Genomic DNA, 15,601 nt, shown 5'->3' on the forward strand with positions numbered 1-15,601 from the left:
ATTTCAGTGCATATTAGCAAATAAGTTTGAATATTCAGTAGACCTCAAGTATTTAAAAAAATAAATCTAAAACACTGCATGTAGCCAGCTCACCTAACGAGCCCATTGGCATTCCTCCAATTTTGTGTAAAACTGAACAAAAGTGGAATGAAAGCCAAAGCTTCACATTACGCCACCTGTAGTCATACATCACTGCATGATTAAGAGGAAAGTCACAGCACTCTGTTCAAAGAGAATAAGACAAAGACTAGGGGAAACACTCAGACTGTGCCAAATCCAGTCTTTATTCAGGAATCCAAAAATACCAACAAGGTTATGAACCGGTCCATGACAGTCCAGTGGTAAAGAGAATGAACATGCTTTGAAATACAAGGCTGAAATGGATGGTCTGCATTAAAGGTACATACAAAGCACAAGCACATCTTGAGTTTTCACAAAAGCTATGCACATCCTGTACTCCGTATCGACTAGGTTTGGTGGCTGTGAGCTCCTTTCAAAGCTGTGAAGATTAAAAACAGAAAGGCCAAATACACGTATACATCCAAGACAAGCCGGCTGGAGCCGCCCCCCACCCCCAAAAACCTGCAGGAGAGGGGAGGGGCCCACTATTAAAAAAAACAAAAAACCCAAAAACAAACCCCACCCAGAGTAGTAAATGCACACTACCATAAAATAATGTAAGATTACTAATCTAAGACATTTAACCACTTGATGCAGACTTCATCCTGAGATGGCACAACTTGCTGAACACTTCAGGTTATACAGTCTTCTGCTGGCCCTTCTTCCCGATCAGAGATTTGTGGATGTGCGGGATCACGCCTGGAAAAAATAAATGTTATAACAGTTTATATACTTGAACGGTTAAGTTTTCATTTCAGTAACCACTTTCAGCTGCTCCCTTGTAACAGAGTTGCCACAACAGTGTTGATGTTACAGTTTTACACCAGATGCAACACAAAAGGGATTTGTGCCTCAACAAAATGTGTAAACCACTACAGTACGGGAGTATAAGACCATCACACAGTTCTCTGTAATGTTCGTACCTCCGCCTGCAATAGTGGCCTTGATAAGTGAATCCAGCTCTTCATCTCCTCTAATAGCCAGCTGCAAGTGGCGTGGGGTTATACGCTTTACTTTAAGGTCCTTTGATGCATTTCCTGCCAACTCTAGAACCTGAAAGAGACACAGCCTTTACAAAAAGATCAACACCTCAAGCAACGAAGTGCAAGATAAACGGAGCTTAGGGTCACCTCAGCAGTAAGGTATTCGAGAATAGCCGCGCTGTACACCGCCGCGGTGGCTCCTACTCTGCCGTGGCTCGTTGTTCTGGACTTGAGGTGTCTGTGGATACGGCCTACCGGGAACTGCGGGGATAATGTGACACGAGTGAACAGAAGCAAAGCCGTGCTGGCCGCTCGATGAGAGCCCGCCACCGACAAAGAACCACTGACTTTTGGCTAATAGCGCGTGCTTGCGCAACCGAGAAAATGAATGAAATTTGGGGACAAACCTGCAGTCCTGCTCTCTGAGAGCGCGAAATCGCTTTGGTCTTGGTCTTTCCAGAGTCTTTACCAGCTTTACCACCAGCCTGTAAAACACCAGTACTGTTAGTGTGCCTCCGCCGAAACGCGCCTTATTGTAGCTCAACATTAACTTAAGGTCCGCTTAATATTCGCTAGCCATGCTAGCGCTTCCCCAGTGAAGCCAGTGGGTATTTAGCATGCTAATCCACTACACCAGCCAATGCTAGCGGCCAACTGTTAACTAATAAAGAAAATGCAACGCTACCAAATTAAGATTTGTTTCAAACAAACTACCTAAACAGAGTGTGTCGTTATAATGTTTCGTTAATACGACATGTAATACGTACCATATTTAAAAACTTACAAAGAAACTCTGACTCCGCAGCCAAAATAATATCCTCCGTCTGCACTGAATATCGACTGTTGTTTGAACTAGACCCCCTCCCCCCCACAGCGGGTCTTTATATACAACCATGGCTACCCGGATGACGGCAGTCACGTGATTACCGCTGCAGCTCTTCAGCCAATAAATGAGCTCTCTGTGCGGTTCCGTTCTAAGAGCTTATGGGTAATGTAGTTTATGTGGCGTATCCCTTTCCCATTTTATATCGAAATGAGTTAGCATTAGTTTTTCTTTCACATGTCATTAACTTTTAATTTACTATAGATAAAAGTCCCCACATACATTCATCTTCTTATCTGCTTATCCAGTTTAGGGTTTAGGCAGAAAGCTATCAAAGCTGATGGTAAAATTAAATAGCCCCATTTGGTAAAACCTCGCCTCTGTCAGTGCACCCCAGGGCAGCCGTGGCTACAATGTAGCTTGCCATCACCTGTTGTGAATGGGTGGATGACTGAATGTAGTGTAAAGCGCTTTGGGGTCCATAGGGACTAAGTAAAGCGCTATACAAATACAGGCCATTTACCATTTAGTTTAGTATATGAAGCACAGCAGAGTGCTCACCCCCGCCTCCCCCACATACCAATTTTCAGGGTCTTGCACGTTACCTCTTTTCTAAAAACACATATGTACTCGAGCAGAGGTCAGTGCAATAGCCTGGAAATCTAATTGCTCTGAGTATCATTTAACTCTAAGGTTGGGAAATTGCTGCTATTCTTGTATAACTGGAAGAACTTTGCTGAAGCAGCATGATCAAATGTTTAAAATAATGGGATTCCCTGTGCTGACTGGGACAACTGGCCACACCATCAACAGGATAAAGCAACCAGCCACAAGCAGACAAAGAAGGCAAACTGAAGAAAAAGTTGGTGCTCTGTGTTTGAAGTAATTTAATTACAGCCTGCATCAATCCATCCATCCTAAATGAATGTTGAATGAATCTCTGTGTGTTACATAGATGTCACAAGCTACCTGTAAAAATTCCCAGGCAGAAAGAGAGAGAGACAGAGCAATGGCCACTCATAAAGATCAGCCAGAAATCTATCACTTCCTACAGCTGTGCCTCAGATATGCAAGATTTTAGCCAAAGACTGGGTGTAGACTCAGTTCCACTCAGCCTTGATAAGGAAATGGCTCGAGCATCATAATGATCTTTTACACCACTTGTTCCAACCACCCCAAATGATACAGGAAGAGGGGAAAAGTCGTCGACCAAAAGGCCGTTCAACTTGAGCAAAAGCCTTCTCGGCACAAAGAGAGATACAACTGAATCCTCCCTGCTGTGAGCAGGGATATGGATGATACCAAAGAGTCTCTGCATGTTGAAATGAATATGCCCACTGGGTATGAACTTTGTCTGATCCAGAAGTATGATTTTGGCAGTATAAGTTTTCAGATGATTAGATCCTGGTTTTTGCTTAGACTGAAAGGAGAGATACAGGTTTGTACTATGAGATGAAAGTAGGGTCACAGTTCTGTTTCAAAATCAGAGCGATCCTCGCCGGATAAAGTGAATCCAGTACGATGCCCACTTCTTTAGACTGATTCAACATTCAAAGGACCGGAGACCAATAATATGCTCTATGCTTGTAACAGAAGGACCTATCAGTCTGTTTGTGCAGCTTTCCAGCTGTCACACTCCAGCTCAGTCCAGCACTGCTCGCAACAGCCGACTTAAAGAGAGGAGGGATGATTAGCTGATGGAGATCTGCTGTGTTGGTCAGCCCCACCCCCCTAACTGGGAGAGGAAATCAGCCATGGGTCTGCTGGGGGCCGTGTGGTGTCAGGGGAGGCTGACTAACACAGCAGATGGACTTTGAAAAAAAAGAAAAAAAATCAAAAAAATCAAAACTTTTTGTAAAGTCATAAGAAGAGCTGTCTTGTTGTCTCTTTGTTGTACATGGCTGCATCACAATACTGTAAAATCAGTAATATTGTAGTGTGAGCCATCATGTGCTGGATATGGAGAGATCAGGTTATGAACTAAACCAACAATGTTTCCACAATCCACATGAGGGAAATACTGAGAGTAGGAGAGAAAGAGAGGGACAGCTCAGAAGAAAAAGGCATAAAGAGCGTGAGAAGCGCTGATGTCATTTTTCCTGCGGGGACTTGAGCGGAAACAAAAATAGAAAATAAATAAATAAAATCTTTGGTGGGAAAATAGTGCAGCTGGAGAGTAGCTGACTGGGTCACTGATGAAAGACAAAAATAGATGCTAGTTTTTTACATGATGTCATCCTGTCACAATATGTTGAGTGAACTAATCCATTGAGCTAGTTATTACCAGCCAACACGGGAAATTCAACCTTTAAAGAGTGCTGAAGGAATGAGTGTTACAAACCCAACGTTATTATTTGGCATTGGCTCAATATTTTAAACTGAATTTTTTCCCCTTTTCATACGAGTCCAAATCCAACATCAAACTGTGGATAACAGAGGGTGTCAAAGCTGTCCTCAGCAGGAAGAAGGAGGCCTTCAGAACCAAGGACAGGACAGTTATCAAGTCAGCACAGCAGGAGGTGAAGCAGTGCCTGAAGGTGGCCAAGGATGCCTAAGACTACGTCCACACTAGCCCAGATAGATTTGAAAACGGCGTTTTCGTCTGAAAATGCTTCACATCCACACTAGCGTTTTCAGTCTTTTTCACAGAGTTGTGCATCCACATTGAAACGGCTAAAAATACTTAGGTTCCAGTCTAGCACATGCGTGAAGCGCAAGAAGATTCGGCCTGCCTCATTTCTGTCTGCCGTTCATTTACTTTCCGGCTCTTTGAAACGTCGCGGCAGAATGTCGAGGAAAAGCACCGAGTTTTTTAAATGGACTAACAATGAGGTGGAGTTGTTGCTGCGAGTAACACAAAAGTACAAAGTTGCAAAAGCGAGTGAGAATGCGTCATCGCTTTAGAAAGTCTCCGTTTTCACTGTCCACACTGTGACGCAAACGCACCGTCTTCAAATGTATTCCTTTTCGAGAGCGTTTTCAAAACGCTTCGTTTTCCTTGGGGAAAGCGCCGTCTCAGTGTGGACGGTTGGCCAAAACGGAGAAAAAACTATGCATTTTCAAACGAAAACGCATTAGTGTGGACGTAGCCTAAGTCCCTTTTCCATTAGTCCCTATTCAGACCGACAGCTGAGCTGGTGGAGCCGTTCCAACAAGAGGGCCCACTCAATGGAAAATATCTTGTATCGTAAACAGAGCTGGACTCCAGCTAATGGCGGTTTGGTCTGAGTAGCGTTTCGGTGAGCTCCTGCAGAGTTGGGTGGTTTTTTTCAATTATTACTGAGCACTTTTTCTCTGACTCGACCCCAAGCAATATCTAAGTCCTTTTACAATTGTAAACTTTTATATTTTGGTCACTAAAATGCCACCAAAGCCGACTAAATGAGGAAACTTGATCCAGCCTCGCCTGCAGCCTCTCCTGATGAGCCCTTGACCTGTCCTGAGTTGGCGACTGGGGCCCAGGCTGCCGATAGTAGCCGTGTCTGTGCTCTCAAAGTAGAGTAGGAGAGTTTCACCTAACTAAAGGTAACGGTTACCGAGATGCAGCGATCCCTGTCCACCTGTACTGACGACATCATCAGCCTCCAGAGAAAAGTGGACCATCTAACTAAGGCGGTGGCCAAGTTGGAGGATAAATGTGACGATTTGGAGTCCAGGTGTCAAAACATCCGCATCATTGGTGTTCTGAAAGACGACCCATTGTCAGCATCCACGGATGCCGATTCGCAGTTGCTAAAGGAGGCCTTTGACCTCCCAGAGGAGCCGCTGCTAGATCGCGCTCACCGTACTCTGGCTCCCAAGCCCAAGACACAAGAGCGGCCCTGTGCCATAGTAGCTAACTACATTACTACACTGACTGTGTTAAAATCCTTTCGAGGGCAAGGGAGCTTCAGTGGATCAAGGTGAACAATATGACCATCTCGGTTTTCACCGATTATCCCGCCAAGACGGCGCGAGCACATGCAGCCTTTGCAAACAGCTGCCGCTAGCTCAGAGGAGTCAAAGGGGTCCGATTCGACCTGCTGCACCCAGCCCGGCTGTGGATTATTCATGATGGGGTCACATGGGACTTACATTAAGACGATAACCAAGTAAGAAAAATATATCTAGGGGAACTGTTGATGTTTCCGGTTTATACTTCACGTTTTGAGGAGTGTATTTTTCTTTCTCATGGATAACTTTATCTTTGATATTCATAAAATGTAGTCTTTAAATGTTTGTTTCGTACTGGTTTACCTCGAAGCCAGAATTTTCACCGCAGGCATTCTTGGTTCCTGAGAATAGTGCCTAATGTATATTTTCATTCTATACTGCATGTCTAGTTCTGTAGGATTCACCCAGCACTTAGAGGTGTTTTTTCATTGCGCTATCTAGCTGTAAACATAAGTTTGTCAGTGACTCCCATAGGAGTCTGCAGTGAGGAAAGACAGAGTGAAAGCAAGGGGAGCCGAGCTCCTGGACCAGGTACGCACTGCTCGTTTTTTCACAACACTGGATTTAACCACGGGCTGGCTGGGTACTACTGCCAGTTTATGCCAGGCTTCACAGACCTGATCAGCCCCTTGACTGATCTCGCCCCAGATCTGGTCCAGTGGACGGAGCAGTGTCAGGCAGCGTTCGTACAGGTAAAGAAGGCTGTGGCGGAGGCGTGGTCCCTGCCTCAGCTGCAGGGGAGGGTGGTGCAGTGAGCTCAAGGGGCAGTGCCAGGGGGGTTGGAGGGACAGGTGTGCATGATAAAACTAATGAGGTTTCTCTCCTTTATATAGTGAGGCTGGAGACCACTGTACTGGGTATTGAAAGAGCACTCCCAAAGTGAGTAGCATGACAGGGTGTTGGGTCAGTCATTACAAAGGCTCTCTGTGGGGAACCCCTGCTCTACACTCCGAGTAAAGGGGATCAGCTGCCCGAACATTTACATGAGCAGGAAACTGTCAGTGCAGGAGGCCAGATACACATCAGCTCTCTTTATTATTACCTCCTGGGCCGCCCTCTGTTCCGATGCATTGGCTCCACTGCATGAAGGATGCCAATGCCCAGAGTCTATCTGTAAAATTAGCGGTAAAGTAGTGAAATTAGGATAAAGTGATGCTCATTTTTATTTTCAGCCATTTTCCATGTTAGTCAATGAAATGTTTCAAACTTGTCCAGGACTTTAGCCTCATGTGTGCTCTCCCTGGCAGTAGTAAATGCATAAAAATAAAGCTGTTATGATAACACTGAATAAAAACTTGCTTCCTTAAAAAGACTTGGTTTACAATCCAGTATTAAATATTACATAAAATAAACTATATACAAAGTGTCTTTGCGCATGTAGCCATGGTTCATTGTCTGATTTTTTAAATTAGTCTATTTTTATATTATAATTCCTAACTTGTTTGAGCTGCTGCTCAACACAAACAAGTACAAGCAGAATGGACTTTAACAGCTTTTCCTGCTGATAAAAACCTCCCTTATTGGCCTTCATACTACACAAAGTCAATAAGCTATAAACGGGTAAACGACAGAAAAATGTCTCTTTTTTACTTTCTACTATAGAATTTAAACAAAATGTTTTTTAACTGTAGTCATTTTTATGACCACAGTTACGCACAGCAACACAGCATGATTGTGAAAGATGTACCCTTAGGCCCCCTCCTCGATTCAGAGATGGTCTTTCCGTCCTTGACTCCGCCCTCAAACCAGCGTTCCTCCCTGTCCAGGATGTTACATCCTCATCATTGAAAGAGTGTCCACTGGCCTGTAGGTGTAAATAGACTGCAGAGTCCTGGCCTGATGAGGTTGCTCTTCTGTGTTGAGGCCAGAGGTTGTTTGGTTTCCCCGATGTATAAATCCTGGCAATCCTCCTGCACTTAACAGCGTACACTATGTTACTCTGTTTGTGTCGGGGGACCCGATCCTTGGGGTGGACCAGTTTTTGGCGCAGCGTGTTTTGGGGTTTAAAAGCCACAGAGACCCGGTGTTTAGAAAAAATGCGTCTCAGCTGCTCCGATACTCCTGACACATATGGGATCACTACAGGTTTTCGCTTGGGCAGCGGTTGTCCTTCTCTCCTGGATCGGCTGGAGCTTTCTTTAGGAGCCTTCCCAGCTTTGACAAAAGTCCAGCTGGGATAACCACATTTACTCAGGGCCTTCTTGATGTGCTGTTCTTCTGCCTCCCTGGCTGCTGTGTCAGTGGGGATGGTGTTCGCTCTGTGTTGTAGCGTCCTGATGACACCCAGTTTGTGCTCCAGTGGATGATGAGAGTCAAACCTTAGATACTGATCCGTATGCGTAGGTTTACGGTACACGTCAGCTTTTAGATGTCCCCCATTACTGATGGAAATCTCACAGTCTAAGAAGGCTAACCTGCCACTTTTCATATCCTCCCTGCTGAATTTGATGTGTCAGTCCACCGAGTTAATGTGATCCGTGAAATGTGGTACGTCCTGAGATTTGATTTTCACCCAGGTGTCATCCACATATCTGAACCAATGGCTTGGTGGTGTTCCAGGGTAGGATAGCAAAGCCCTCTTTTCCACTTCTTCCATGTACAAATTGGCCACGATGGGTGAAACTGGGGAGCCCATGGCACACCCATGTTTCTGCCTGTAGAACTGACCCTTGTATGTGAAGTAGGTGGAATTGAGACACAGTTCAAACACACTTGATCGATGCTGAGAGTGGTCCTGTTGCTGAGGTTGGTGTCATCCTGTAATCTCTTACGGACTACCTCCAACGCTTCCGTGACTGGGATGCAAGTGAAGAGAGATGTAACGTCGTACGAGACCATGGTTTCATCTGCCTCCATAATGACATCTCTCACTTTCTCAACAAAATGCAGGGTGTTCTGGATGTGGTGTTCAGAGCTGCCCACCAGCAGGTTGAGGATCGAAGCCAGAAAATCTATCACCTTCTTCCTGTAACCACAACCTGGGTCTGGTTTTAAGGCCTCATAAGTATTTTTGTCACTTTCTAATGATAGTCTTTCTGTTTTAGCAATACTGTGCACCTACACTTGTCTGCCGGAAGGATGATAATATTGTTGTCATTACTAAGTGATGTGAGTGCCTTCCTCTCCTCCATGCTGATGTTGGATGCTGGGGCTGAAACTTGTATGGGTAATTGTATACACCTTTGGTTATGGTTGGATATTACTAATTTTGTAATAATTAAATGAAACGTGAAATATAACAAATTTTTATTCACTATCTTGTTTCTGTGTTTCACAAACCTTCTTATCACCTATTACTTGTCGAACAGGGTAAATGAACAAGAAAGAACATTTTTTTATGTTTTACAAAGACCAACAGGTGGAAAACAAAGTCCACAACCCCAAACAGCTGCTCAAAGAGGGAACACTCACAGGCAGACACATGCTCAGTCTCTCTTTCCTAGCGTCTTCCCAGCACGGGGTCCGCTGCGTGGCTCTGTCTCTCCATTTGGTTCGATTTTGGGTGTCCTCTACGGCGAAATTTGTGATTGCGTCCATCCACCACTTCTTCGGTCTTCCTTGCAGTCGGCAGTCTCCAGGGTCGAGACAGAGGGTTGTTCTTGACACCAAATTCTCCTCACTGCACATGACGTGTCCGTACCACTGTAGGTGCGCTTCCCTCATCTTCTTTTCGACTGGGGCAACTTCGAGTTGTTTTTGAACACCTTCATTCGTCACATGATCCAGGCGCGTTAAGCCCACCATCCACCTGAGCATCTTCATCTCCATCTTCTGCTCCTATAGGGCCACCGTCCGTATGACTGTCTTGTTGATCTTAGCTTTGAGGTGTTCGGGCATCCTCTTACCACACTGGATGCCAGTGGATTCACATCATTTAGGCCATGCTGCGTTGACTCGTGAGCCTACATCCAGGAGGGTCTGGTGAAACCCCAACACCACCTCCTCATGGTGCCAGCTGGAAACAAGGATCCTTGGTCCTTGGCCAACGGTGTGGGTCCCTGGCGACACATGACGCGACACGTCAGTCAGGGCATCTTTCGTCGCATCACATGGAACGTCAACTCGATTTAGATCAACATGCTAGGTTGTCCCCCCGAGACGACTCGCGACGTGACAAATATACAAAGGCAGACAAATGGTTAGTCTGACACAACAAAGAACTGAAGTGAGACAAAGGATACAACTCTTATATAGCGCTTTTCTATTGTCACTGAGCACTCAAAGAGCTTTATACAACTCGTGCATCCACCCATTCACACACTTTATCTAAGGTTTTTAGTGCTTCTATCTAACATTCACTCACGTTCACGCTCTGATGGATGCATCGGAACATGGGCGTTGCCCAAGGCATGCAGACTAGAGCAGACTGGGATCGAACCACTAACCTTCCGGTGAGTAGGTGACCCGCTCTACCACCTGAAATGAAAAGCACAATGTGCACATTTTGTGCACAGCTGGAACAGGTGAAACAAAACACAGGACACAAAGCTAAATACAGTGCACAGGAGGTAAGATGCTATAATAAAACAGGAAACAACGAAACGTGAACATCTGACACCAAAGCTGACTTAGGAACAGGGAACAGGGTAAGAAGATTGAAGAGTAGGGAATGACTATAACTGTGGATAAAAGTAGGGAAATCAGAGAGTAGACTCATGAAAAATAAACTCAGATTTAAACTTAAATACAAACTTAAAAGGATGTAAATGAAGAAGAGAGTATGTGGAAAACATCATATTAAACAGAACTAAAACATTCTGCTACGCTCAGAATCCAGGACCATGACAAAGTTATGGTGGAGAATAAACAAACATTATTTACACTGTAATTATCAACGATCAGTCAGAGAACTGAAACAACACACTGCCAGAAGAAATAAAGGAATAAGAAACTGCATTTCTTTAATAATGTAATCTATTTTACAACCATCACACTTTAAAATGGGAACATTGAATGTCGATTAAAGAAAATGTCATTAACTTCAGTGAGATAAGTGGAACTGTTATTGGCTCGCCTAGCTCTGCCTTCATTTGGAAAAAGCTTGTGTGTGATTATGATTGTGTTGTAAAAAGTTTACACTCTGAAACTTTAGTGTAGATTTAAATACATTTATTATATTAACAGGCTTCACAGGCTCCGCCTCCTCGAGTCTGCCTCAAAAATACTTTCATTGAGGCGACGCCCATGCTTCCCTCTCCTCGCGTTGGCCGCACCCCTTATAACCCCGTTAAAGCTACGTCGACAAACGCAGCGTTGCTTCACTTCCGGTTAATCCTAACAAAATAAAACCCAGAATAGGCAACATAACTGCGTTCTAAGGCTTAATAGACAAAGCTAATCCAAATGGCCATTTCATCTGTCTTAGCTCAAAGCAATTAGTTTTCCAAGACTTTTGAATAATTACAGATTTAACCAGGAGTGCTGTGACTGCACAGAGGCTTTAAATTAATCCTTCATGGAGACTGATTTAACTTTTGTTTGGCAATATTAGTGAGGGTCTAAATGAACACCAACAGGCACGTGATTTCTGTACTCATTAATAAGGGTCAACTGGCAGATAAAGTCTGCAGGGATATTTGTGAACTGAGCAGTGTCTACATCAAATTTCCCAATGCTACTCACCAAGTCGACCACAGTGTGGGAGGTCGCCAAGAATGAGTATTTGTGTAGGTGGTTGTCATGTTTCCATCAGCTGCCCATCAGCACCTGGTGCTGAGGGTAATGCAACCATACAACTGGATTCCAGTCATCACGGTGAGCGTATGTAGTCGTAATTTCTACAAACATCATTCTAGTTGGAACAGTGGAACTCGTGATTCAATATTTCTTTTTAAATTCTACGCTCGGTTTCAGAGAGGTTAAATGGTCACAGTAACCTTTTTACTAATTCTATACCTCAGTTCCACAATGAGCAGCAAATATTCAACAGAGATCAGTTTTGCACAGTTTTCATTTAATATATGGATTTTCAACCCATGAATACTTTCAGCACCATGTATGATTACCAGTGTTGGGACTAACGCGTTATTAAGTAACGCGTTACAGTAACTACGTTATTATTGTGGTAACGAGCACGGTAACTAGTTATTATGCCAAAACCAGGAACGCGTTACTCGTTACTGGGATTTAGATAGGCTCGTTACTCGTTACTTCGTGTGGTGGATATCGCGGAGCTTCCACAGATTCAATAACATTAGCAAGTGGTGGAGGCCAGCAGGTGGATGAAGGAAAAGGGAGGCAAGAGGAGAGACCCGAAGCGGCCGCCGGTCCGCGTGTCAGGTGAACTGAACTTCAGGTAAGAAGTTATGACCTGCAGTCTATCAGAGTCAGATATAAACCAAGTTTAGGTGGAGTTTATTTTCGGTATGCTGACATTTTCGTACTGCGTGCTAGCTAGCATGACAGAGTTTCTATACAGCTGGGTGGGTGCTATGTTACTGATGCTGAACTTTATTTTGTTCATAAGGTTAATTATTAGAGTTGCCAACCGTCCCCTAAAAAACAGAATCGTCTGGTATTCAGAGAAAATATTACGCGTTTCGTACTGAGGTGAAAAGGAACACAGTTTGTCCCGGACTTCAGCTACAATGAAAAAGACACAAAGCTGAAGCTGCACAGCTGCCTCTTCTTCTCTCATTCTCTCCTGTTTCTACTTCAATCATGAAACTGATCAATGATCAGCTGATCGGCTTTTCTCTCTTGTTTATTTATCGCCCACTTTGCGCCAGAAAGAGGAAACCAGCGGATGTCGCGTTAAACAACAGCAGCACGTTTAAGCTTGATCAGCTGTTGTTAGAATTTATTTAATATTAATTTCTAGTATCAGCTGATGTTTGCTGGAGCCACAGCTGTAAAGCTGCTGGTCATGATATCGGTTTGGTTATCTGGTGAGAGGGAAACATGCAGATGAAACCAGGAGATGTTCTTACTGAATCATCAGAGCTGAACAGGTGATGGAGAAACAGGTTTACCTTTTAGGTGACATGAATGAGTTGAAGGGAAGTTATGAACTGTTTCTGAGAGACAAATAACACCAGGATCCTTTTCTACGTAGCTGACAGCTGGTAACTGTGCAGGGGCGGGTCTAGCAAAGTGTTGCCAGGGGGCCAGGTAGGGCATTAACAGGGAAAGGGGGGCACAAAGAAATACTTTTCTTTATTATTCTCATTTAAAATGTCTCGCTTTTAAAAAAAATAATTATCTGAGTCTTACAACAAACAACTGATAGATTGATACATATATACCATCAGAATAGTGTACATCACTGTCACAACAGTGTTTATTTTCATTCAAAGGCTTTATGATTTTTCCTATAATGGTGGGCCGGTCTCTAGTCAAAATGCCCGGGACGATTTTTTTGTCCCAGTCCAGCCCTGGATGCAGCTCATCTGCAGTCTGGTGTTACCTACATCTTCCTATTCAGAAGGCAGAATTTCCAAGTTCTGAGTACAATCAAAAGCACCACGACTGCAGTTTTTGTGTTGGATGTAAAAAGCAGGCTAGAATCATGGCGGCGGTCAAAGACGGTCCAGGCGTGGGATTTCTCTCGTGGAAATGTGCACATTATTTTTTTCCTTTCTGTTGGTAGGTGGCACAGTGCACTTGTGGCAAGTAAGCAAGATAGAAGACTGGTACTCTTGCTGGGTATCCAGTTACGGAAGCAACACATTAACAAGAGAATTCTGAGTAAAACCAAAGTTACTTTCCCTAGTAACTAGTTACTTTGAAAGTAACGAGTAACTTGAAGTAACTGAGTTACTTTTTTAGAGAAGTAACTAGTAATGTAACTAAGTTACTAATTTAAAGTAACTTACCCAACACTGATGATTACTTATCCTTATGAGGTTTAACCCACATGTTCTAATTTAACCTTACTTAACTCAGTCCTGATTATAGTAGAGTTTAAGCCACATTCAGGAAGGACACTTAAATATTCTGTAATGAGTACAGATTAGGGCGTCCTCCTGCACTCCTGGCCCAAACCAAGCCTTGTTCAGCAGCAGCTACACTTCCTCCATGTCCTGAGGAAGAATAACCTGGACCAGAAGCTGATGCTGGCCATCTACTGCATCCCTCTGGCCATTCAGACTGTTAACAAACTCTATCCCTCCCACACCCCACCCCTACCTACTCACTTACCAATCTGAGCCATGGTCTGATTAGCCTTCATCAGTTTGCAACCTGTAATGTGCGCCCTCCTCCTGTTTTGTATATGGTTCTCTTGTTTGTATGTACTCCTCTTGACTGTTATTAATTCTTGCTGTACAACTGTTTATATTTTATTCCATGCACAGTTAGAGCGGAGCACCCACAGTTTCACCGTACATGTACAATGACAATAAAAGGCTATTCTACTTTTCATGTAACCTATCAACATTTATTTCTCTATATATTTCTTTGTGATGGACCATACATCATTTGACATGTAAAGCAAATAGATATGTGCTGTAAACCCAGTTCATTCTAAACTGAACCGTTATGATAGTGCCAGTGTTACAGTTCCCAACATTTTGCAATTCTTCTTCATGTAACGAGGAGCCTAGAAGTCAAAATCTGAATCTAAAATTATCACAGCTGACGATAAAATGTCCAAACCATATCATCTATCGCTAAAAATGAGTTTAGTTAGTTACTTAAAATATGCACAGTTGTCAGTATTGTGAGCTCTTTTATTGGTGCAGTATTATTTTTCTGTTTGCTCTGCCAAAAGCCTGCCACATACAGACCAGCACTCATAACCGTCGGTTTACTACACTGACATTTTATTTTAGTTCTGGTATTTTATTTTGAAGGAGAGATCCGGGCTTCCCGTAAAACAGTTGCGACACTTTGTAGCTTGGCGCGACTTCCTGGAAGATTGACAGCCCCTCGATCAGTAACGGAATCGAGAGCTTCCGTTGTTGAGCGAAGCCTGCGTTAAAAAAAGAAATAATTCCCTGCTTTGAAAGTGTCCACGAAGAACGCCCACTCTGGATTTTACACGGACCTACAGGGTATGAACGCGGAGTGGACGCTTCAAACAAAGTGTAAGAGGAGGTAGACCTGTACGTTTGATGGCTGCTGGGGATGGAGCCCAGCTGCCTGCCACAGTAGCGGCCAGTCGTAGCGTGGAAAAAGCGCTCGAGGAGGCTGCCACGAGCGGGGCTCTCAACTTGTCAAACCGCAAACTGAAGGAGTTTCCTCGGAGCGCCAAGAACTATGACCTGTCCGACATAACACACGCAGGTTAGCTTGTTTTTCACTTTTCTAAGTAAGTTGAAAAAGCCTGGCGTCATGCTAGCTTTAATTATGAGAGACGCCTTTTGTTGTATCGCCACCTGCTTCTTTCTGCTCAGGGCGAACACTCATCCTTCCCCTCCCCGCCGCGTTGCACAACACTGTTTTCAAAGAAACAAGTTTTCCCGATCCTGTCATCGCTACGTGACTAGCCACTCTACGTTTTAACTGACGTGTTTTATATGATTCATAGCGACTTCTTGCTTCGGCAGATTTGCTTAACTAACCGTATGAACGTCAAGTATTCAGGGATTCAGCCTCGTACAGCTGGCCCGTCTCCCACCGGCCTGAGCGGCGCCGTTAGCGTCCAACATAGCGCCCCAATACGTTTCTGCTTAAGAGCTTCAAACATATGAGGTTGTAATTCCGTTTCTAGTTAAACACAGTCATAGTTGTCGCTTTTAAGAAAGCTGCTATTCTCAGGAAGCTAACTTCCAACGAGAAAGGGAAAAAACGTCAGACGAGT

At 44.0% G+C, this 15,601-nt stretch overlaps 2 protein-coding genes across 5 annotated transcripts in view; one reads left to right on the top strand and one right to left on the bottom strand.

Annotated features, from left to right (window-relative positions):
- Positions 1 to 263: 263 nt before the first annotated feature.
- Positions 264 to 2,027, bottom strand: LOC100694115 (histone H2A.Z). Of its 2 annotated transcripts, none has more exons than XM_003458920.4 (5): positions 1,871 to 2,027; positions 1,511 to 1,588; positions 1,251 to 1,364; positions 1,044 to 1,173; positions 264 to 819 (listed from the first exon to the last, which is right to left on the bottom strand). In XM_003458920.4, the coding sequence occupies exons 1-5, from the start codon at positions 1,871 to 1,873 to the stop codon at positions 758 to 760; spliced, it is 387 nt and encodes a 128-aa protein (XP_003458968.1). In that variant the 5' UTR covers positions 1,874 to 2,027; the 3' UTR covers positions 264 to 757. The 2 variants fall into 2 exon arrangements, with proteins under 2 accessions (XP_003458968.1, XP_005464230.1); XM_005464173.3 differs by having other exon boundaries at positions 1,888 to 2,015.
- Positions 2,028 to 14,695: 12,668 nt separating this feature from the next.
- Positions 14,696 to 15,601, top strand: part of lrch4 (leucine-rich repeats and calponin homology (CH) domain containing 4) — a 30,052-nt gene continuing 29,146 nt past the window's right edge. For 2 of the 3 annotated variants that reach the window (XM_005464171.4, XM_013266607.3), the window contains exon 1: positions 14,696 to 15,084. In XM_005464171.4, the coding sequence (XP_005464228.1) occupies positions 14,913 to 15,084 (172 nt within the window). In that variant the 5' untranslated portion in view covers positions 14,696 to 14,912. The remainder of the gene's footprint in view (positions 15,085 to 15,601) is intronic. The other variant, XM_005464172.4, reaches the window with a different exon arrangement.

This window comes from Oreochromis niloticus, linkage group LG3 (assembly GCF_001858045.2).
Source record: "Oreochromis niloticus isolate F11D_XX linkage group LG3, O_niloticus_UMD_NMBU, whole genome shotgun sequence".
NCBI lineage: Eukaryota > Metazoa > Chordata > Actinopteri > Cichliformes > Cichlidae > Oreochromis > Oreochromis niloticus.